The 24,405-nt window shown below is 39.9% G+C and overlaps 3 protein-coding genes across 4 annotated transcripts; 2 read left to right on the forward strand and 1 right to left on the reverse strand.

Annotated features, from left to right (window-relative positions):
* Positions 1-259: 259 nt before the first annotated feature.
* Positions 260-5,557, forward strand: LOC124639973 (protein CLP1 homolog). The gene is made up of 9 exons (XM_047177514.1): positions 260-624; positions 733-894; positions 1,222-1,441; positions 1,916-2,086; positions 2,404-2,492; positions 2,706-2,807; positions 3,095-3,226; positions 3,757-3,938; positions 4,871-5,557. The coding sequence occupies exons 1-9, from the start codon at positions 532-534 to the stop codon at positions 4,980-4,982; spliced, it is 1,263 nt and encodes a 420-aa protein (XP_047033470.1). The 5' UTR covers positions 260-531; the 3' UTR covers positions 4,983-5,557.
* Positions 5,558-5,879: 322 nt separating this feature from the next.
* LOC124639971 (alanine--tRNA ligase, mitochondrial) lies at positions 5,880-14,915 on the reverse strand. Its single transcript, XM_047177511.1, has 14 exons — positions 14,510-14,915; positions 13,936-14,109; positions 13,361-13,506; positions 12,840-12,995; positions 12,401-12,545; positions 11,908-12,041; positions 11,322-11,625; positions 10,303-11,105; positions 9,597-9,746; positions 9,034-9,160; positions 8,477-8,688; positions 7,992-8,193; positions 7,533-7,652; positions 5,880-7,189 (listed from the first exon to the last, which is right to left on the reverse strand). Exons 1-14 carry the CDS (start codon positions 14,702-14,704, stop codon positions 7,064-7,066), a joined length of 2,994 nt encoding a protein of 997 aa, XP_047033467.1. The 5' UTR covers positions 14,705-14,915; the 3' UTR covers positions 5,880-7,063.
* A 255-nt stretch (positions 14,916-15,170) lies between these two features.
* LOC124639972 (protein sel-1 homolog 1) lies at positions 15,171-24,344 on the forward strand. Of its 2 annotated transcripts, none has more exons than XM_047177512.1 (14): positions 15,171-15,715; positions 16,415-16,536; positions 16,833-16,923; positions 17,248-17,471; positions 17,944-18,139; positions 18,693-18,841; positions 19,178-19,303; positions 20,184-20,306; positions 20,728-20,833; positions 21,275-21,423; positions 21,934-22,099; positions 22,501-22,666; positions 23,127-23,331; positions 24,109-24,344. In XM_047177512.1, exons 1-14 carry the CDS (start codon positions 15,454-15,456, stop codon positions 24,253-24,255), a joined length of 2,232 nt encoding a protein of 743 aa, XP_047033468.1. In that variant the 5' UTR covers positions 15,171-15,453; the 3' UTR covers positions 24,256-24,344. The 2 variants fall into 2 exon arrangements, with proteins under 2 accessions (XP_047033468.1, XP_047033469.1); XM_047177513.1 differs by having other exon boundaries at positions 24,121-24,344.
* Positions 24,345-24,405: the final 61 nt, after the last annotated feature.

Raw genomic sequence — 24,405 nt, forward strand, 5'->3', positions numbered from 1 at the left:
ACACGTTTTGTTTGTTCTTGCGGAGAAACTTTGAAAAGTTTTGATTGAATCACACTTGTGGAGGTTGTGAAGTAGTTAATAGAATTACATTACAATAAAATAACGAAACTGAGAAAAAACATAGTCAACAAATAATACATAAGCCATTTCAATTTTCTCAAACCCATTAATTTTTTAAATACGTTTAGTTTTTTTTATGATTTCTGCGTTCGACTGTGGGTTGTTTAATCTGTGTAAAGTTGTCAAAATCAAACGCCATCTCGCTCGGTCACACCGTTCCAGTTCCAATAAAGAATTATTTTTAAAGTTCTAGCTTGTTTTTAGTTAATTACATACATTGTATCTCAGTTTATGCTTAAAAACTAGTTATTTATTTTCAGTACTTGTACTACATCGTGTATTTGTTTGAATTTGTTCTACGAATCTACACAGCAAACAGTAGGATAAAATTTCAACTTATCCTTGTTTACCTGAATAACTCTTGGATAATCCTAACAGCAATAAGACCCAGAGGTACCTAACGCAAGAAAAATGACGGAAGTCCAGCTGCAGGAGTTTAAATTGGACCCCGATTCTGAGCTGCGATTTGAAGTTGAATCCAAGAACGAAAAAGTTGTTCTAGAGGTAATTTTTACATCAATACAACTTATATATCGACCCTTAAAGAATATTTCCACAGTTTTCGCTTATAGTTACTTTGTGGGTTAGTGCATAATGTATGAAATGTTGTAGATCAAGAGTGGTTACGCAGAACTGTTTGGTACGGAACTCGTGAAAGGAAACCAGTATGAGTTCCATACGGGCGCGAAGGTGGCGGTGTTCACGTGGCATGGCTGCACGGTGGAGCTGAGAGGCAGGACTGAAGTCAGCTATGTGGCTAAAGAGACACCTATGGTAAGTTGATGTTAAAGTTTGGGTTAGTGAGCAAGCAATAGATGCGATAAACGATGCGACAGCATACATTTGCGATTTATCCCTACCTTATTGCACCATTTGTTGAAATTTAAATGTTATTTAGCAGCCCATGTAGTATTAGTCATTAAAATAAGTCCCCTTAACTCTCCCACGGAATAAACTCTTCATATTCCTGATGTTGATATCTAAACCAGACCCAAGTTGCACATTGTGAAAATAAAATAATGATAAAACACTCAATGCATTTCTAATGGCAGAAAACCTCTTCCTCATTTTACATCATTAAAACATCCAACCTGCTTCCAGGTTGTATACCTCAATGTCCATGCAGCTCTCGAACAACAGAGGGTATCAGCAGAACAGGAGTCAACACGAGGCCCCGTCACCATGGTGGTAGGCCCTGGAGATGTGGGGAAGAGCACGCTCACAAGGATCCTGCTAAACTACGCTGTGAGGATGGGACGGAGGCCTATTTATGTAGACCTGGATGTTGGACAGGGCCATATTAGTGTTCCTGGGACTATTGGTGAGATTCACACATGATATAGTAATTTTTTTGTGTATAAGAAACTTGGGTATGTATTTTGCAGAAGGTCAGGGAAAGTCATGTAAATGTCAACATACAAAATTGTTGTCACTCTGTTTATTAGATGTGAAATCAACTGAATAAACATACAATATCTAAATTGGGAGCCTTCTCCCTTTTGGGGACTTGGTTAACAAAATTGAGAAAGTAGCAGTTTCAACCATTTATACCGGAAGATTAACAGATTATATTAGCAGTTTATCTTTATTATCCCTTGAAACTTAATTACATAAAACAAAAGTATACAATAGAACTGGAATATATGCTATTATTTAGGCTTTTTCATTGAGTAGAACTGGAGTAACAGCAAATATTTCCTAAGTACTTGTAAATGCCTAAATGAAATAAAATGTTATTTATTATTTTCGAATTATTTTTTTCAACAAGCCTTATAACATTATTTCCCATCAACAGGAGCTCTCCTAGTAGAAAGGCCAGCATCAATCGAAGAAGGTTTCAGCCAGCAAGCACCACTGGTGTATCACTTCGGTCACAACTCCCCCGGGGAGAACCTGGAGCTGTACAACACTATTGTGTCCCGACTGGCCGAGGTGATTGCTGAGAGGTGCGAGAATAATAAGAAAGGTAAATAATACTACATTATTGAGGAAGGGTTGTTCTAATTGACAGTTGCAGTTTCAAATAGCAAATGATGACCAGTGAGCACTAGATTATTGTTTAACACTATTTCTGAACTACAATCATACTTACAGTACACAATACCTACAATACAGGTTGTATGTGTCAACCTATTTATTTTGGATACTCTAAACTCGTTTTGAATGCCAGCTGCTGACCGCACATGCCGCGACTGCATTAAATCGTCGGCAGCTGCAAGTGCGATAGGCAGTCGCAAATCGTAAAGAAATCTGGAATAACTATAACTGTAGCTCTTATTTCAGCTTCCACATCGGGAGTGATCATCAACACATGTGGGTGGATCAAAGGCGCGGGGTATAAGGTGCTCACACATGCTGCACAGGCTTTTGAGGTCAGATATCATCAAAAAATCATTATAAAACATGTTTACACTGGTTGTTTATCGTGGTTCCTACTTTTTGCAGAATGGTAAAAGTAGTATCCATTATAAGGCTCTAGACCTACATATATACCAATTTCCATTTAAATCCATTCTATAGTTTTGACCTGAAAGCGAGACAGACTGACAGAGATATTTAAGTTGATATGATATTATTTTATTCAGGTCGACGTAATTTTGGTGCTGGACAACGAGAGGTTATACAATGAACTTAAGAGGGATATGCCTAAGTTCGTTAAAGTGGTTTACTTGCCGAAGAGCGGAGGTGTAAGTATTTACATTTTATATGAATCTTTCTTATACTTTAGAATATTCCCGAATTTGAATCAACAAGCGATTACATAATCGGTAGTCGTTGCTAAACGACGTGAAACCCTCTTGTATCAACCGTTTTCGTCTTAATTATTTTTTATTTTTGAAAAACGTCGCTTTTTTGTTGTAAATAGGCTTTTTTGTTGAGAATAATATTTCCTCACTATTTATTTTCAGGCATATTATTTTTCTTCAATAATATGCCATGTAATTAACCAAAATTAATGTTTATATTTCTCTAGGTGGTAGAGAGATCGTCGACGCAGCGAGCGGAGTCACGTGACGCGCGTATCCGCGAGTACTTCTACGGCAAGCGAACTCCTTACTACCCGCACTCGTTCGACGTCAAGTTCTCCGACTTGAAGATATATAAGGTAACAGCTGCGAAATTAGGATAGTTTTATTTTTAAACTACTTGCAACTTGCAACTTGTGGATTGGTAAAACGGTCTTATAAAATAAAAAATATGAAAATCAAATTCAAAACTTTCTTCTTTATGGGAATTCAGTTAATTATTTTCTGTTTATACCTGTTCAATATACATTACAATACAGTATTCTTAGATTTCGATGTTAGAAAAAATATTTTGTTTCATCAGTTAAATAATAGTTGAGAGACAGTATTTATTATAAAACACATTCTAAAATAATGTTTTAGCTGTAAATTCCAACCCTACAGTACGACAAACTTTAAACTCCTACCACAATTCACCTGGAAATGTTATATAAACTTATCATCAACATTTTTATTGTCTTACTGCTGGTCTCCTCAACATTGAGTGTTAATCTTCTAAAAACAAAATTGTTTAAATTGTTTAATTGTTTAAATTATTCTTGATTGTGCACCTGTGTATGAATTTGTCAGTGTGCCCTGTCAATAAATAATAAATAATTAACTCCACCAGGTGGGTGCCCCATCTCTGCCCGACTCGTGCATGCCTCTCGGGATGCGAGCGGAGGACGCTCTCACCAAGCTAGTGAGCGTGTGGCCGTCGCCGGCGCTGCACCACCGCCTGCTCGCCGTGTCCTTCGCTGCCGGCCCAGACGATGACGTGCTGCACTCTAATCTAGCTGGATTTGTGTGTGTGTGAGTATTATCATCTCAGCCGTCCACTGCTGAACATAGGCCTCCCCCTTAGATTGCCACAGATACCTGTTGGAAGCGACCTGTATTCAGCGTCTTCCGGCGACCTTGTGTGTATAAGAGAAGATAATGTGAATGAAACTTTGTCTGGGACGTGGAGGTGGTGTTTAAGTGGCGATGTCTGATTGTATTTGTATGGAACATAAAACAAAATCTGAGCAACAAAATTAAGATAAAAATATTTTTAACAAGCAGCGTGGTTAGGAACATTTCTAATACTTTCGTTAGTTTGAGATTTTGTTTTAACACAGTATACTCCCATCACCTGACAAAACGTGTACCTAAATACTTACATGTTTCTGAAGCATATGTAGTTAGGTTCATGTGCTAGTATGAAAACCATGCAAGACAACTGAGAACGCGGAATACAGATTTTATTTGTTACTCTGTTTTTACTTTTTCTGTTTTTTTTTTTTTTTGTTTTCTGACGTGTTAAGTTCAAAAAAAGTCGTGGTGGCCTAGTGGGCAAAGAACCAACCTCTCGAGTATGAGGGCGCGGGTTCGATTCCAAGTCAGGCAAGTACCAATGCAAGTTTTCTAAGTTTGTATGTACTTTCTAAGTATAGCTTAGACACCAAATGACTGTGTTTCGGATGGCACGTTAAACTGTAGGTCCCGGCTGTCATTGAACATCCTTAGCAGTCGTTACGGGTAGTCAGAAGCCAGTAAGTCTGACACCAGTCTAATCAAGGGGTATCGGGTTGCCTGGGTAACTGGGTTGAGGAGGTCAGATAGGCAGTCGCTTCTTGTAAAGCACTGGTACTCAGCTGAATCCGGTTAGACTGGAAGCCGACCCCAACATAGTTGGGAAAAGGCTCGGAGGATGATGACGTGTTAAGTTATAACAGCTATCTAACCACCCATTTCTTCCACAGGACTGCAGTAGACATGGAACGCCAGATGCTGACGATCCTATCCCCCCAGCCCCGTCCCCTCCCCAACACCGTACTGCTACTCTCCGAGCTACAGTACATGGACAATCACTAGTCCGTGCTCTTTGGCCCTCGGCTGCGTCACGCCTTCAGTAACATCTCGCTTTCTCATTAAGCGAGATATTGTAATGTGCTCGTTTTCAGTTGTTTTACGATGAGGAAACGTCGATGAAAAAGTGTCGATGTTTGCGTGGTACATCACTAAGTTTTAAATTGGCTGTATCGATGTTTTTGTCGTGCATCACTATAGGTCTTTTTTTTAATTATGGCTTATATCTGTTATTTTTGTAAAATGATTGATGTTGATCCTGTGGTGGGTTGACCTATTTTATTATTCTACAATTCAACCTGAATTGTTTGTTATAATTTCACTAGAAAAAACGCCAAGATATAAATATTATATTTCAACAGATGTTTTTTTTAACTTGAATGTCTTCATCGTAAAATAATAAGGAGCACATGATCAATACTGTTACGATCCGTTACGCAGCTGGGAGTCAAACCCTTGTCGTGAAGTGTGATATCGAACCAACGATCCATTTGGATCTCAAAAATGACTGTACATATATTTAATTAGACTTTAAATAAATAGTTTAAGATGTCATAATAATAAAAAAATGTGTATGGAAATCTTTGTAGTTTATTTGTAAAAAAAAATGCTGTGAATATGTTCTATATCCTTTTGGTGTATAGCTACCTAAAGACTACATATTTATTCGTAAATAAGGTTAGCTTAGAAGTTAACTAATCACAGTATAGGCATGATGAATGAAAGTTTTAAATTATGCAATACGCATCCAATATGTTTTGGTAAACTAAAAGAAAACTAATTAAAAATCACTATTTTTGAAGCCTGTCGTCATGCCTATTTCAGAAATAAGGTTCGTCTAGGAGTTACCTAAAATAATCACAGTATTATAACCGTAAAATGATCCAAATAAAAACACTTAACTTTGTAACGTGTTTTATTTACAAAAAATAGAGGTAAACACTAATTTATTTACAGGAAGACTTTCTACTATACATTTCGAATTTCATTCAAATTCTAATATTAATAAGGCAGTTCAATATAATTAAAAATACCATAATGATGTCTTTACTAGTAACAACAGTACAATCATGTGTAAAAGGATATTTGTAAACTATTATTTGACTGGCAACTGCAAAATGTACTATGCATAGTCCATTTAAAATAATTTTTAATTAAATTAATAAAATTCTCTGCAATCAAATAACTTTTTACACTAACTGTACGTGTTTTAAGCCTTTTGGCTGTAAAATCAAACTGATTAGTGCCAAAGAATAAAATAAACCAAGTAAATGACTCAAAACAAATTCCAACATGCATTTCCCCACTCTAATAAATATTGTAGAAAAAAATATGATAAAACATTGAATTATTAAAATTTAATGTATAAACTTTGAAGAATAAATAGATGTCATAAATAATAAAAATGATACTAAACAATTTTCAATAAATCCCGATATTTTCGTATTACCTTAATCTGTCAAACTTCTTCAATAGATTTTCAACCTTGTGACAATATAGTGGAAGGTTAATGTTCGATTGGTAAAATCTGACAGATTCGGGTAGGTTGACCTGCTGGCGTCTGTGTATTGAGACAAACAAGCTGCTGCCAAATGAGTGTCTTTTCTAAATGTTTTAAGGCGGCATGTGTTGAGATACAAATAGAATTTAATCAAGAGGACAGACTACTCCAAAAACTACTCGAAAATCGATCTCAGTGGCGTGCACTTGGAGAGGCCTATGTCCAGCAGTGGACTGCGATAGGCTGATGAAGGACAGACTACTTTTATTTTGTTCACCAAACTCGGGTCGAATTAAATATTTCCTAAGTTGGTACAATATTATGCTAATACGTACGTTGCATAAATTCGAATAGTTAAAAATTATTTTTAACAATTCATTTTAACTCATATTCATATTTTTGTATTGACTGACCGTTTTTGGTGTAGTTGACAACTCTGTCCGTCAGTACAAAAAATGCTATTTTTCCCTGAAAATTGACAGCTGTCAACTGCACAAAAAAATCGGTACCCCTAAAAGGTCTCAGTTGAACAAACTCATAGTGTAGTACAGTCTCAAAATAAAAAGTATTATTCATAATTTAGGTTTCAGTTCTGTTGTCTATTCTGCGTCGTTCTAGAATCTTCTGTGTTCTCCTTAATGTGGGATTTAGCGAACTTGATGGCGACGCGCATCGCGTCTTGGACTAGTTGCTCGCAGTTTATTAAGCTCACCTGTAATACAGTTTTACATTAATAGCTATCATGGATCATAAAAACAATGTTTTATTTCTAAAAATAAGTGTAACCAAATGTTTGCGTAGCTATGAAATATAGTTATGACAATTATGAACTCTCTGATTTAAAAGATGTACCTCAAAACACATCATCTATGATTAAAATTAAGACGAACAGAAAAGATGTTTACATTTAAAGTACACAATTGAGAAATGCATATCATACTGTAGGATAAAACATAGATATACCGTGTTTGTTGCAAATTAATCACTAACGAATTAAGTTGTAGTGTGGCCTGTAATGTTCAAGGAGTTTTTGAAAATAAATAAACATGAGGTACCTTAGTAGGCGTCATCTCAGCGAGTGTGGTTGCGGAGGCCCCCCCCCGCGGCCGCGCGCCCAGCGCCCGCGCCGCGCAGCCCAGCCAGCTGTGCGCGGAGAACGATGACGTCACCAGCTCCTGTAGGGAACGGGGGCTATTAGTATCATTTTTCATACACCACTTGATTGTCTAAAAGTTTCTAAATAAGAAGTCTATTTCGTCAATGACATCATCATCATCTGCCGAGCCTTTTCCCAACGATGTAGGGGTCGACTTCCAGTCTAACCGAATGCAGCTGAGTACCAGTGCTTTACAAGGAGCGACTGCCTATCTGACCCCCTCTACCCAGTTACCCGGCAAACAATCGATAAGACTGGTGTATGTTATTATACTATTTCGTAAATGACACATAGTTTTGCTTACGGCTGGTAGAAGAAGTGGGGTTTTATAAGAATGTCTTCGTTTTTGCTACATTACCTGCGGCACAGTACATGCGGCGACCAGCACTCCCCCCGCACAGCCCAGCACCATGGTGGGCATGCTGTGCCTCTCCGCCAGCACGGCTCTGACGCCCTCGCTCTGCATCAGGTACGAACAGCGGAGGAAGTGCACCACGAAGCGGCGACCTTCTTGAGCTGCTTGGGAGACTACTTCCTGGACCTCTGCTTCGGCTATAGCACTGGAATATGGAGAGGCAAAACCATTATACAAGTTTAAAACCAAAACGTATTGCAAGCTTAATTGGCCTCATAAGCTAAAGAAAAAAAAACTGAAAAATTAATCAGTATAAAAATCTTCGACGTGCGTTGTAACTTTTAAACAATTTCGGTTTAAAACACTCTTAATAGATAGCTCCGATTCATCGTCAAAATCACCCTGCATATAAATCAAATTCAATTTTTAAAGGTAAACCAAGTGCACAAGGTAAAATTCAAAATGATAACACAGTAAATTCAACTCACTGCAGCGCCTGATCGTTCTTATTGACCGCTCTATTGGCGAAGCTGTCGAGTAGCGCGAGGCACTTCGCATATTCTCCATAAGGCGCTCCGTTACCACCACATAACTCTGCCAGTTGTTGTTTGATGAGAGAAACCTCTTCCTTCTTGCGGTCAGGCTCTATCAGGTCTATTACTTGGTCCAGTTTCTCTGCTCGGCAGAATAGTTCGCGGGCCTGTAGGGAAAAGTGTATTTTGGGTCATATTATATCATGGTGTAAAGAAGGTGTTGTGAATGTAAATGGAGATAAAATATACAATGGATGGATTGTGTGAAAGACGATATGGCTGCAAAGAGTATAAAATACTTGGAAGATGACATCACATAGAACGGTTTGGAAGAAGAAAATATGCTGTGCCGCCAACAACGATAACGGAAACGGGCAACCGGAATGATATTGTAAACATTATCGAATATCTCCGTGAGAAAAATGAAGAGTTCTTAACAAAAAGAGTTTGCAAATACATCTCTTATTTTGGCATTAAAAAAAATGTTATGTTCAAGTTACAAGGATTGATACCTGTTTAGCCCGTTCCCCGGTGAGTGCGTGCAGCGTAGGGCTCTGCCCCCCGGCGCCCTTCACTAGCGTGATGCAGAACTCCTCTAGCACTCCTGTTGAAGGCACGTGGGTGCCGCAGCATAGTTCCCTGGTAATAACATCATCATGAAGAAGTCTTATGAATACTATAAGGCAAGCAGCATTTTGAAGGGGTTTGGACCGACGGAATGTAATAAAAGAATTTATTAACCTTGAAAGATCACTTATAAAAACCGGCCAAGTGCAAGTCGGAATCGCACACGAAGGTTTCCGTACCATTATTTAGAAAATGAGCAAAAAACGTATGGGAGCCCCCAAAATATTTATTTTATTCTAGTTTTCAGTTGTTGTTTGTTGTTGTTATAGCGGCAACAGAAATACATCATTTGTGAAAATTTCAACTCTCTAACTTTTACGGTTCATAAGATACAGCCTGGTGACAGACGAACGGACGGACAGAGGAGCGAAAACAATAGGGTCCTGTTTGACCCTTTGGGTACGGAACCCTCAGGTTGTTAATGAGTGCAGACCCAGCTCAGACTTACTTGGACAGTAGCGGCGGCTCCGCGCACACGAGGCGCAGCCCCAGCTCGGGGTAGGTCTCGCCGGGGATGCTCAACACTCCGCTTTCTCGGGTCAGCTGGACGCTGTCTACGATGCGGGTCTCTACTGGCGCGTTGCAGCTTATTGATTCCCTAGGACACAATATTACAGAATTTGTAGTCAAAGAGTTGCTTGGCTAATTTAATAGTTATAAACTGTAAGTGTTGCGTACCGCACACGGGCCACATGCGACAGCCACAAACGTCGCCACAAGAGGCAAGAAACGGCCACAAAAGTAGCTGAAGCGCACGACAGCCACTAGTGGCCGATGGTCGACACTTGCGGTCGGTGGTTGCTATGTACTCTTTTTCTTTTAACCGACTTCCCAAAAAGGAGTAGGTTCTCAATTCGGTAGGTATTTTTTTTTTATGTATGTACTTGTACATCGATTACTCGAAAACGCCTGGACTGATTTAGAAAATTCTTTTTTTGTTTGATAGGGTTTACTTTCCAGGTGGTCCCATAATCATCAGGGCAGGATCTGATAATGGAAACCCTGAGAAATCGAGGGCTACTTTCAAAAATTGTAGGCATGCATAGGTTAAAACTTGACAATAATATTGTGTATGTCTGAGTACACTATGCAACAGTAAAGGTTACTACAAAATTGTCATTTAATCATCCAGTGATATTACTCATACTACTCACCTAATAAGGTTCTGCACATCCAAAATGACATTCTGCGACAATTTATCTCCGTAAACCGACAAGTGCAAAGTGAGGCCCTTATCCGTCACACTAGACCCCGTGGGACACACCGCACTCCTGGGCAGCACCTGTCTAACCGCCGCATTCAACAGATGCACTCCTGTATGATTCTGCATCAGCTTCAAACGTCTTTCTTCATCAATTTCTAGTGTCACTTCCATATCACAGTTCACACACTTCCTACTACCGCCCCCAACCGCAAAGTACCCCTTATGGAACACAAACCCTTGGAGCTTAAACACACTGTCCACTTGCATAGCCACATTGTCATTCACGTATATAATCCCTTCATCAGCCGCCTGACCACCTTCCTCGCAGTAGAAATTTGTGTCTTTAGTCACTATGTAATAAGGTGCATCTTCGCATGCTTCCAAAAAGTCTATAAAGACGCATTCTTCGTTTAAAATGCCTATAACTTTGGTTTTGAGCGGTTTGAACTGGATATTCTTTCCGTTGGCTGTGTAGTCATATTTGAAGGTGTCATTGGTGTAACTGTAGCCATTTTTGTTCATGGTTTTTAAAGCTTCGTTAAACAGCTGGTCCTTATTATTCGCTTGTTCTTTGAAGGCGGTCTTATGCCTCGTCCTGTGTTTGGAGAGAAGCTTCCAGAACCCTCGTTTGTCGATGGTCAACCCGTTGAGGTCGGCGATGCGTCTGATCACGTCTTCTTGGAAGCCGTGTGTGTCGTATAGCTTGAATACCAGATCGCCTGGAATTTCCTTCGAATCTATTTTCGACATTGTCTGTAAAAAAATAGATTATTTAGTATATATATTTGCAGTGAAATTTATTTTTTATAAAACTTTAATGCTCGATAAAATCCTGGTATAAATGAGGACTGTTTCTGGAAAATTGGACATACTAATTCAGGAATCAAACTTAAGCTTACGAAACTCTGAAATTGACGTAAGTACCATGGCAAACCAGTTAATCTTACATTCTATCAAACAACATCAAACCTCTTTCAACTCCTTATATCCCAAATGAAACCCTGCTAACTCCACATCACTCAATACTTCCACCTCAGGGTACTGCTTCACCAGGTCCTTCCACTTCTTCATCAGACCTGACCGCATCCTGGCGTAAGCCTGCTCCTCATGGTCAATGATGAGCTTAGCGTCCTCTTCCTTGGCCAGGAGTTCAGGGTAGGTGGACCCCAGGCTTTCGGCCACCTCGTCGTATAGGATACGAAGAAGTTTCGGGTTTTGGAACACGTCGGTAGATATTTTGAATGATTTTCGCATTATTTGTTTGAGGTTTAGACTGTAATAGGAAGATGATTTAATTTTGACATAATCATAGGCAAACACACACAAAATCACGAAGAAGTATCATTTAATACAGATAAACAAATTATTTCCTCATATTATTTCCTCAAAACACTGCACCAATTAATTTATTAATCAACTCTTCATCAATTCTCTTTTCAGACTCCCAAGTCACCTTAAAAATCGATTTTATTTAGCCAATAATTAAGCCAGTTACATAGTTAACTTTCATTTTTAAGTAAACATACAAAAACACGATAGTTCCTTCAAAACTCACCTAGAAGCAGGAAACACGCCATCAGCTAGACAAATACTGATCATTCGTATATGATCCGCTAGGCGTCGGTACGCGGCGTCCAGTGTCGCGTCCTCTCGGTAACTGCCGCCGTATGGGTTCACGCCTTTACTGTTCTGTGTGATGAACAAATATACATGTGATAGGAGAGTGATAGGGATAGGCTGAAGGTAACTAAACTCGTATATGAATATTGTGCACAGGACTATTTCCGGTTTCCTCAAGCTGTGTCTTAAGGATTGGGCACGTTCTGAAGTATAGTAGCCATTCGTCCTAAACCCACGCCGGTTTCTACATCCTGCTGTTGAGTACTAAGGAGTTGGAGATTACCTTCTCTATTTCTCTAATGCTGGCAGGAACAGATGTCTAATGGTGTCGTAGTTATAAGGCACGCTCTTCATTACGGCGGCCTAGCACTCCAGCCTCATACCATTTTCTATAAGATGCTATTTAGTAATGAGGAGTTAGGGGTTACCTTCTCTATCGCCCTGATGATAGGTAGGAACAAATCCGTGTCGTAGTTTGAGGGCACGCCCTGGAGTATGGCAGCCATGCGTTCCAGGCCCATTCCGGTGTCCACATGATGTTTGGACAGAGGCTTCACTTTACCGTCTTCTCCTCTAAAACAACGATAGGATAAAAAATATATATATAATATGGTCTGCAACAAGTCGCTGAAAACATGTTTGCATTTAAGATTTTCGTGTTCAGCTATTTTTAGCAAGTTTGTTGCAAAATTTTCCTCTTGGATGTGCTTTCCACACAAATAAGCTAATTCTATCAATGGGGAGTTGTTATTGAGGGCTGTCTAATGGAAAATTGACCTTCAAAATGTGCTGATTTTCACCTACTTTGAATAAATAACTTTTATTTAACCAGCAATGTATTTTATAATTTAAAGATTGAAAACTCACCTATTACACTGTATAAACACAAGATTCCATATCTCTGTCAGGCTACCATCAGGGTTGACATAATGTATCTCGGTGCATGGACCGCATGGCCCGGTCGCGCCCATTTCCCAGAAGTTATCTTTAGAACCTTTCTCTAGTAACCTGCTGTCTGCAACACTGGAAGGTAGATAATAATTTTCAAAATAGGGTCTTGTACTTTCTAATAACTTATAAGGGATTTGTAGCGGTTTCGAAACGCCTATTTGAGCTCATGTTAAAGGACTTTTGGGTCTTGATGTTTTCTGTCTATGTACAGTTCATAGGAAGACTAATGGGCTAATGATTATGATTTTAGTTTTTTTTGGCACTTGGAATATTTTGAAATTTTTTTATGCCTAATTTGAAACAAAGGTTATATTATGTCTTTTTAATTCACTTTCAAAAACGGTTTATTGGCAATTTATGCATGCTTATATCCCTACTCAAACCTTCATCTAAGATCTAGTATTATTACTATTGTCCCTAAATATAGCAGCAAGTACCCAATAGCCCTCCAGATATCCCTGCACTCCGTATCAGTCTTCAGTCCAATAGCAGCATCTCCCATGAAGTATGTCACCACCAGCTTGTCCGGCTTCAAACGGTACGGACCTAGGAGGAGGTCCCAGGCCATTTTACATGCTTCTTTCTGAAAATAAAATGTTTCGTATTTAATGTTATAAGTCAATTATTATAATTTAAAACAATGGTGTTTGTGAAGTAATAATCCATATTGCGATAGGTGTTTTTTTTTAATATATCCTGCAAAGCGTAAGGAAGGAGAAAACATGTTGCACCAACTCCAAATAAAATTGGGATATGATGATGATAATGAGTCTGTGACCAAAAGTGGGATGATTTGTAAAATAATTGTGATGCCTTGGAGTGAAATGGATAAACAAAACATTCATACAAATCTTCAAATACATAAAGAGTTGTTATGACTTTTTATTGTAAACTACAGATACAATAATAACAACAACTTAATCAATTGAACTATTTGTTTATTAAATATGTATAGATCGTTTACCTTTAAATAAATGTAGACTAATATAGAGTACAATCCTTAAACTCTTACCTTATAATAATCACCAAAAGACCAATTGCCGAGCATTTCAAAGAAGGTGTGATGATGTCCATCAGTGCCCACTACATCCAGATCATTGTGCTTGCCTCCGACTCTCACACACTTCTGTGAGTTCACCGCTCTGAGGCATGGCGCTGCAATTTTACCAAGGAAAACTCCTTTGAACTGTAGAAGATAAGAAGAATATCATTCATTTATTAATTAATTGCAGTATAAGTGATTCTGTAGTGAAGTCTTAAATACGAGATTTTTTTGAATTTTCAATGTTTGAAAAATTTTGATTTTTAGTTACAATCTGTAGAAGCAAATAATATAGATATACTGTTATTAAGCCTTGTTGGATAGTATCATTTTGATTAAAACTGTTAATCACAGGGTTAGTAAAACAATTTGAGTTTGAAAGACTTAAATTATATTATATGCAGTAAGAAAATTGACTTCCTTAGTTATCATTCTGCCACTATATATAACATTTAAACCGGTTTGAAATACTGTAAAACCGATTCCAAAAACGACCTATTTCTACCTTTTCTAAGATCAAGATTGGTGCGCAAATGGGTCTTACCTGGTTCATGCCAGCATTAACGAAAGGGACACTGGCGTCGTACAGAGGGACCACGGAGCTAGACTTGACGTACTTGTGGCCATGTTTTGTCTGAAAATAGTCTATAAAACTACTCCGTATAAAGCTGCTGGACGATTGAAAGCGGACCCAGGGCTGGTGGTCAACGAATCCCCTTCTAACCGGTACCCGAAGCATTTTAGGTTATATGCAGTTACGAGGCACTAGAAATCAGAAATCTTATGCCTTTCACCTCGATTGTAAGTTACTTTCGCAACTAAATATTCTGTTAACATAACATTTCACGGTTTTGTACGAAAATTCGTAAATTTCGGCAAACTTCGACAGCTTTTGCTGTCATTTATCTGTCAATCAAACAAAATGCAAAAAAATGTCAAGTTGTCTCATTGTCAACGTCAGTTCGTGAAAAACAAAAACATTTGCTTATCAGCCAGATTTAATTAATCTTAAATGAATTTTGTATATAACAAATAAACTAAAATACCTATGAATGAAAATAGCTGAGACAGAGACCCTTTCATATGGTGATATAAAATAAAACAAAAACAAATTGAAAAAAGTCGCGTCTATAAAGTACTGGGAAATCGGAAAACTTATCCCTATTTTAACAACTGCTTGGTAGATTTTTGACAGCTTGACACTGACAGCAGTATTTTGACAGCCACTGCTAATGGGGCATTTTTCGAGAAAATTACAGCGATTCCTCCACAAAATTCCAACAATTACAAGAGTTATGAGTCGCAAATGAATTAATTAGTGTTGTAGTAAAATATTTAACTTAAAGCGTTCTAGAACACGTGTACGTTCGCTAGCGGTGTTTAATTGTTCGCTCTCTTTCATCACATAAACATCAGTGCAATTACAAAAATAGTGTTCGGTAGGGACACGTAAGTGTTTAGGTCCGATGCGTGAGATAAATTAAGAAAATGAAGCGTTTGGAACTGTACTTCTTGTGTCTTTGCTTTGTGTTATCGGCCAGTGAGTTGTTAGGGCCTGACGACAGTAAGAAGAAAGAAAACGATGAAGAGGACAGTGGTGATAGCCTGGACTCAAAATACCAAACAGTTGATGCCGATTACTTTAAAGAGCTGAAGGATGCTATGAATAAGGAGATAGTGACTCTTCAGGAGTATGCTGATGCTCTGAGGAATACGAAAGATGTGCCTAAGGATGAAGAAACAAATAAAGGTATGGTTAGCTCCATAGTTTGCTAAGTTCTGTTATTCTTCTAGACAACTATGTTTTAAAGACTGTGTTATTTTAGATAAATATGTTTTGCTTCGCTGCTTACAGCCTACAGTGTAGTGTTTAACATGACCTAGTGTAATTATTGTACATAAAAATAGTATTTTCCTGGGTATTTTCAATGGCCACAATGTTATGAAATTTCAACTCTTCAATAAAATTACAATGTAGGCTAAATATAATAAAATTCTCATTTACAGAATAGATTTATACAACAGATAATTACACTGTTGTTATATTTTACTAAGGTTTTCCTGATGATTATTTCCTTCATCATATTCAAACAAATACTCGAACCAAGACTAGGAAAAAATGTAATGAACCTTAATCTTGATCTTTGAACTTAAATTGCATATCATGCCATCCCACAGTCTAAAAAACGAATGTGAACCTTATTATCTGTCTTACAAAAAGTTTAAAATGCTTCATCCATTTAAAAAAATCCAACGAAACCTAAACGTTATCCATGGTACAAAAATCCAATGAACCTTAAGCCTTTCACAGAAGGTTTAGAATTGCATGTAATTCCCATTAAATTCATGGTATACAAATTCCATGAACCTTAAAGCCCTTTACATAAAGTTCAAAACAGCACAGCATTCTATCCACACTCTAAACCAAGGTTCTTTATCTTACTTGCAGATAACCATTTAGACCAGATGGAGTATACTCTGAAGCTCTTAAAGAAGAGCCTGCTGAGGCACACGGAGACAGCCTGGATACATGACCCTAAGGCTTCTGATAATGCTGAAAGTGAAATTGAGGTAAGCAGCAAATTGATAGATCAAGTAGTAGGATAAGGAGGGCAGGGGTCCAGTAAATACCATTTTGCATGTATAAAAAATATATTTATGTACTATGCAATTTCAACTTGATATTCCAGTTCAGTAGATAAAACAAAAGTGGAGATTTTTTTTTTTACAGTAAAAATTAAATAACTTGTTCTTCAGTGTCTATTTAATCAGCTATTATGTTTTTGATCTTCAAAATTTAAAAAAAAATGTATATATGTATCTATTTACTAGGTACCTAAGTTAAAGGTGTTTTATTTGTTCAATAGAAATTAGAAGAGAATCCACAAGATATTTTAGACACACTTCCACCATTACCTGTGGAGGAAGAGCCTGAGTTATCACCAGAATTGAAAGAAGGTAAGCTACATACTGTATTTTGACTTGCACATGTAAGAAACTAGGCTGATTTGAAAGAAATATACATACCCATAACCTTTCAATTAAAAAGCTGGCCTTTTCACTGAAGGAAGCCATGGAATAATTACTTGACACATAATTACTAGCAGGTATGTATAACCTAAAAAGCTCAAACAAAATAAAAACATAGATGGGTTGCAATGCATTTTGCCAGGAGTGCAGAAAGAAACCTCGAAACAATTCATTTAATTAAACAAAAAACAACACAACACCATTCTCTACACATTGTGTCAAAAAAACACTAATTCAAAATTACTCCAACAGCCAAAGAACTTTACGACATTGCGATGGCCAAGCTAAACCGGCGTTCCCCCGACCTTCGCAGCGCCATCTTACAAATAAAGCAAGCAGCCGACATTGGCTTCATACCTGCTAAGATCAAGCTGGCCTGGTCTTATATCTTTGGGGAAGGAGTGGAACTAGATCTGGATAAGGCCAAGAAGATATTCGAGGAGTTAGCTGAGGAAGGGAATGATGATGCTCATGCTGTGAGTAACTTGAATATTGACTTAGGTACTAGAAGGATACTAGGTTCTTTCTTATGTACTCTATTATGAACCACGAGGTTATTACGTTCTTCTTTATATAATCCATTATGCCATTACCACCCCTATTTACGCCCCTATGTATTTCCTGTAGACACTACTCTTACTTACTTCCTAAATGTACTACCCTTATGTACTCCCTTGTGAAAATTTCACTTAAACATCCTTTGTATGTCATTATTCTATATCAGATCACAGAGAATCAGTCAGGAAAGACGATATAAGGAATTTCAAAATAAAGCCAAAATGCTTAACTGAATCGAAACTGGTGTTTAATAATATACTGTGTTGCAAATTGATATTCAGCCAGTTTTCAATAAATAAATACATAATTCGTTTTTAAACTGCCTCATTTTCTAAAAACCTCTCATTTACCTAAATTTTCTCCATGTTAATGTAACTTACTTTCTCACAGGGCATGGGCTTCCTCTACGCGACCGGCATAGCGGTCCCCGTCTCCCAAGCCAAAGCCCTAGTCCACTACACGATGGGGGCGCTCGGGGACAGCGACTTCGCACAGATGGCGCTAGCGTACCGGTTCTGGAGTGGCAACACCGTGCCTAGTTCCTGTCCTAAAGCCATGGATCTGTATATGAAGGTTGCTTCTAAAGGTATGTGGGGTTATATATTCTATCTATATTAATGGGTATGCCAAAGCCCTAGTCCACTATAAAGAAGTTTTGTGTGTTTGTATCATTGTACAGGGGAAATCTTTGGTCTAATAGAAAACAACATGATTTGTGTTGTGTCATAGGTTTTATTATATCTGTGTACAGGAAGTAGTTTCCATGGGATGTTTTCCGTAGGGTGAATTTGCGAGAAACAGCTCACGATAAATAAAGTGGATAATGTTCTTGAAAATGTTTACACTATTTTCGTGCACATTTAGGTATTTCAATGGCAATTTACATATCTCAAGTAATTTTTTTATGTTTTTATCAAGTGGTATTTGAATGCTTCAGTTAACTTGCAACATATTTTATGACTGTTATGCCGAACATTATAACATTAAATAAAAACTTTTTTAACTTAAGGTCTCAATTTTCTGTTTATTATAAGTAAATTCGTCTCGCACTAAAACGAGTTGCAATACAGTTTCTCATCCATTATGTGCCCATTTTTTTTCAATTTATAATTTATTTATTTTATGTACAATTGTTCTAGTGGCCAGCCAAGTAACATTCAGCGGTGGTCCCGCAATACAACGCACGCGGCTCATAGACGAAGCTGAGGGCGGCGGGCCCGGCACGCTCGACACCGACCTCATCGAGTACTACCAGCTGCTGGCCGAGAAGGGAGACGTGCAGGCACAGGTGAATATATCCACTGCCTCAGTGACAGCCCAGTGACCTCCAGCGACACAACGCACTCGGCTGATGGATGAAATTTGCTGCCAATCTAATCGGATTCAGCTGAGTGTCAGTGTTTTGCAAGGTACGACTGCTCATCTGACTTCTTCCACCCATTTGGTTGAGCAGCCGGGACCCACCAATTTAACATGCCGTCCAAAACACGGAGGAACTCGTCATGACAAGAAGCTAGTGATGACCTTAACTTTATGATCGACCCTTGCGGCTGTTACTTAGTTATGAAGCTCCCTTAAACCTTTTATATATACCTATGTATTTCACACATACCTTTTCCCGCAGGTGGGTCTGGGACAGCTGCACTTCCAAGGTGGTCGCGGCGTGACGCTGGACATCAACAAAGCGCTACACTACTTCCAGCAGGCGGCTAAGACTGGCAATGCGGTGGCCAATGCCTTTTTGGGAAAGGTATGTTTAGTTACCATTTATTGTTACTAGAAAATGAGCAATTATTATTCTACATTACCAAAAATTCTAATAAGATATCCAAAAACTGCTGCGGGTTGTTCGAAAGAGATACCGCGGCCCTGGTACTTTTTAGTCAGTAAGAGTCTGACACTCCCTCACCGCTGCTAACCCACAGCGGGAGGGGTCATTTGATGATTTTTAAGAGGACGAATTGGAATTTTTGGCGCCAAGGATCTCAATTTTTCTCAGTAAATACTAAACGGATCAAAATACAACTTGGTAACCTGAAAGTTCATGATATAAACCTTATTTTGTTAGACGTAGAAACATGATTAGGTAACTTTAATAACAGAGAAAAATATATCAAACATACCTCTTTTTAAAAAGAAATTCACATATTATGGGCAAACGGGACCGATTTAAGCCTCTTAACTTTTCTTTAAAATTGTAGAAGGAATTTTTATCAAATTATCATTTCTAAATAATAAAATTACAAAACCATTTTGTCGCTTACGACTTTTAGTTATAAGCTAGCGCGCGTATTGTTATCCTCGCCCCGCTCAGACGCTCCGACCCCTTTTGGCGCCTTAGATGCGCGTGCCGGTTATGGAATTATTGTTGACCAATTCGTCGCCTTAACGTCGGAAAAAAAAAAAAGATATCCAAAAACTTCCTTATGTTGTTATGTACTGCATTATGAACTACTTACTACCCTTATATACTTTTTTTTACCTTTATTTTCGTCGCCCTTTTACCAGATGGTGGTCTGATAAAGAATGTCAAAATATTTTTTTCATACATGGAGTTTAAATAAATAAAACAATCAGCATGAAATAACTTTGAACACATAGAAGATCTGTAACAACTTCTTATTTTGCAGATATACTTAGAAGGCGGTGACGGCATTAAGGCCGATAACGAGACGGCTTTGCGTTACTTCAGGAAAGCTGCTGAGCTGAACAACCCTGTGGGACAGAGCGGGTTGGGCATCATGTATTTACAGGTATGTTTGACGCGATTCTAAAGAGTTTTCTATAAAGTAGACGAAAGGTCGGAATTAGGTACAGTTTTTACCGCATTTCATACAGCGAAAGCTTAAAGAGGGTGTGCCTTAAATCCCAAGATTATTTATAAGGAGTAAATAAAAAGTTACCCACTATTACATAATGTTGTAATATTTTGAGTTTGGCCTTTGTACGTAACGTACATCAATCGGATGACAGTAGTTGCAAGTAACTGATGCAGTTTTCCACCACTGAAAGTATTCTAAACTGCTGCTGACGCTTTGTTTTACCATATGAACATTGGGATCTATAGGTCACTTGTTGGTAAATAACTTCACTTATTCACCCCAATTTTGTAAATAATTCGGTATACAGACCTGACTTTATGCGAATAGTGAAACATACAAATATTCTTGTTAGGGTCGCGGTGTGCCGAAAGATACAGCAGCGGCGTTCAAATACTTCACGATGGCGGCCAACCAGGGCTGGGTGGAGGGGCAGCTGCATCTAGGATTTATGTATTTCGGTAAGTATATTACTTGCCTAGGCATTTTCAAACTGTATATTATTTATATATTTTTCTTTTGTAACGGTTGATGCGCAAATAAATAAATAAACTATATTGGAGTTGGTTTTCAGTCTAACCGGGTCCAGCTGAGTGCCCATATTTTAGGTGGAGCGACTGCCCATCTGGCGTAATTATACTCGTTACCCGGGCAACCCGATACTCCTTGGTAAAAGTGGTTGTCAGACTTTCTACGTTCTACGTTGTCTGGTATGTGACCCCAATTTAACGTGTCTTCTAAAACACGCAGGGACTCGTAATGACAAGATGGACTTATCCAGAGACCGGATAATTGATCGACCTTGGTTTTGACTGTTACTTAGCTCCTGTGTAGTTTCTTTTTGCCATATTAAAATATGGCACTACACTAAAGTCCATTTTCGACTTAATTTGTTTTGTCAGGTGGTATTGGCGTTCGCCGGGACTTCAAGCAGGCTAACAAGTACTTCTCCCTGGCGTCGCAGACGGGCCACGTGCTGGCTCTGTACCACCTGGGACAGATGCACGCGCAGGGGCTCGGCGTGCTGCGCTCCTGTACCACGGCTGTCGAGGTGAGGGCAGAATCATCATCCTCCGAGCCTTTTCCCAACTATGTTAGGTCGGCTTCCAGTCTAATCGGACTCAGCTGAGTGCCAGTGCTTTACGAGCGACTGCCTATCTGACCTCCGGAACCCAGTTGCAGCAGAATGACAGGCTAAAAACTTCCATCTCCTATAGTGAAATTATAGTTTGTCCAAATAGGTGTCGCGTCGCGATCACTAGGAGAGAGTGAGTCGCAGCTACGAGTGACTGGACTCTGTGAGCTGCGTAGCAAGCTCGTAGCAACCGCTTCGCCAAAGTTCATAGCGGCTGCTACGAGTTTGCTACGCCGGCCAAATATTTACAGCATATTATATGTAGGCCCCTCTGCGAAAACGGAGCAGATCGTAGAAGGTTTTAAACAACCAATAGGATTTCTCCATTCCATGCAAGATGTTTGAACAACTTACTTATGTACCTACTGTGTTTAAATGACTTGTTTGTATGGCCAGATACTTAACAGTTCTTATTTATTTTACCAGTTATTCAAGAACGTCTGCGAACGTGGACCCTGGGGTTCCCGGCTGATGCTAGGTCACGCGGCGTGGCGAGCTAGAGACTCGGACTCGGCGCTGCTGCAGTACCTAGCGCTAGCCGAGCGAGGCCTGGAGCTGGCGCAGACCAACGCTGCCTTCTTGCTGGACAATGGTGAGTGTGATGAAGAGGTTCTAGTAACCAGCTATTCAAGAGCGTGGACCCTGGGGTGAGAGGTCGCCTATTGCCTCGACGAGGACCCGGCGGTGCCCTTCCCACGCAGGGCACTCCTGGACTATGTGTCCACCGTGTCCTCGGGGCTGTCCGCACAGTGGTGACACCCGGGCTCCTCCTCACAACCGATTCGATGCAGGTGCCTCCCGAAGCAACCGTGTCCGGTGACGACCTGCGTCATGCGGTACGTGAGGGCGCCGTGACTCCTCCCGAGCCACTCCTCAAAGAGGGGACTTACTACCACTACGGTGGCGTGCCCTTTACAGCATCTCTAATTGACTTTGGAACTTACTCTGTCTCTTAGAAATAAACCTTAAAATCTATATGTATTTATGTTATAGGCGAGGTGCACATAATCCCAGCCTCAGAGCGTTGGGCCAGGGCTCTGCAGCTGTGGTCTCGCGGCGCGGCGCAGGGCTGCGGCGCCGCTCGCGTCAAGCTCGGCGACTACCACTACTACGGGCTTGGCACTCCGCAGGACTTGGAGGCGGCTGCCTACCACTACAGGTAGGGAACGATCAAATTGAGGATGATATAGGCCCGAGTCACACAAATGCCAGCGGCCGGCAGCGACGCGGCGAGCGCTTCCAGTGTGAAATAATTTTGAACTTTAAGTACATATTTATAAGACCACTATCGCTTGAATAGCTTGAGGCGGCCGCGAGGCTGCCTGTAGTGAGGCGAACGGCTGCGAGCCTCGCGCGTCTTGTTGGTGTTTCCGAAAGCGGCGACGGGAGGCCACTCGCAGCACCGCGGGTGGCTGCGCGCGAATGTACCTCTACAAACTAAACTAGTCAAGAAGATACCAGGCCCGCGGGGTCTGGAGGTCGCGCGAGGCCACCAACGGCCGTTGCAATTTCGGTGTGACTAGGGCCATATTGATCTAGGATTTTGTACATTAGCATCCATGAAAAAAGACTCATACATTCGTGTTTCTAATACTTCTTATACCCTGTTTCATATGCAGGATAGCATCAGAACAGCTCCACAATGCTCAAGCGACCTTCAACCTGGGCTACATGCACGAGCGGGGCCTAGGCCTGGCCCAGGACGCCCACCTCGCCAAGCGCTGCTACGACCTCGCCGCCGACACGTCGCCCGACGCCCGGCTGCCTGCAGCCCTGGCGCTGGCCCGGCTCAACGCCGCCTCGGCTTTACATCAGATACTCGATGTAAGTGTAGATGAGAAGTAGAAGATTGTCATGGTATGGGCATGTAATGAGGAGGGATGATACGCATGCAACAAAGTGTGTGCTAAGTATAAATGTAGATGGATGGAGAGGAAGAGGTAGACCTAAGAAAAGATGGATGGATTACCTGAAAGATGACATGAATAAGAAGGGAAGGTGAGTGTCAGTATGACAAGTGACAGGGGAGAATAGAAAAGAATGACATATTGCGCCGACCCCAAATAAAATTGGGAACATGGCAGGAGGAAGAAGACTCGATGTAAGTGTGCCAAGTGTTACACCCGGGCTACATGACACTTTTTTTTCCGATGGGAAATCATCAAATGACTCCTCCTGCTGTGGGTTAGCAGCGTAAGGTGTGTCAGACTCTCACTGGCTTAAACTATGTTTTGGTACCAGGGCCCCGTTAACTCTTTCGAACAATCCCGCAGCCCCTGCTCCCAGAACTAACTGGGTTATTAAAAATCTTGCTCGGAGATGGGCATCAGCATTTCCGAAACTATACCACACTGTGCCCAAAAACAAATGCTAGCATGCCTAGCACGGTGGATTTGAGCTAATCCCCATAGCTTTGAGAAGAGGCCTTTGTCCAAATTATTTTTAATTGTATTCTACTCCTGCCAAAAGCGTTAAAGTTTCTCGAGACATAAACAAAAAAAAAATGCGTGGTTAGGTAATTTTTTACCAAATAGTTTCCGAACAATTTCTACTACGTTCTACAATTTCTACCACAAACTCACTAAAGGAAATAATCATCAGTCATTCTTACAGAGTCCACTGGCTGTCATATTCCTGACGGATTCGGCGCTCCTGTCCAATTGGGACCTGTACCTCATCACAGCACTCCTGGGTGCCCTAGGAGTCGTGGTCTACCTCCGAAGACCAGCCCAGCAGCCAGCCAACTAGGCTGGAAGTAACTTAAGTGATTCGTGTCGTGAACTGTACATACAAAGTGATTGATAATGTAAATAAAATGTGAATGATTAAAATTTTTATTTTGAATTGTTTTATTCAGTATTTTTGGGGGGACTTTAGTAGTTCCTGATTTTTTTAACG

The sequence above is a fragment of the Helicoverpa zea genome, chromosome 20 (assembly GCF_022581195.2).
Source record: "Helicoverpa zea isolate HzStark_Cry1AcR chromosome 20, ilHelZeax1.1, whole genome shotgun sequence".
NCBI lineage: Eukaryota > Metazoa > Arthropoda > Insecta > Lepidoptera > Noctuidae > Helicoverpa > Helicoverpa zea.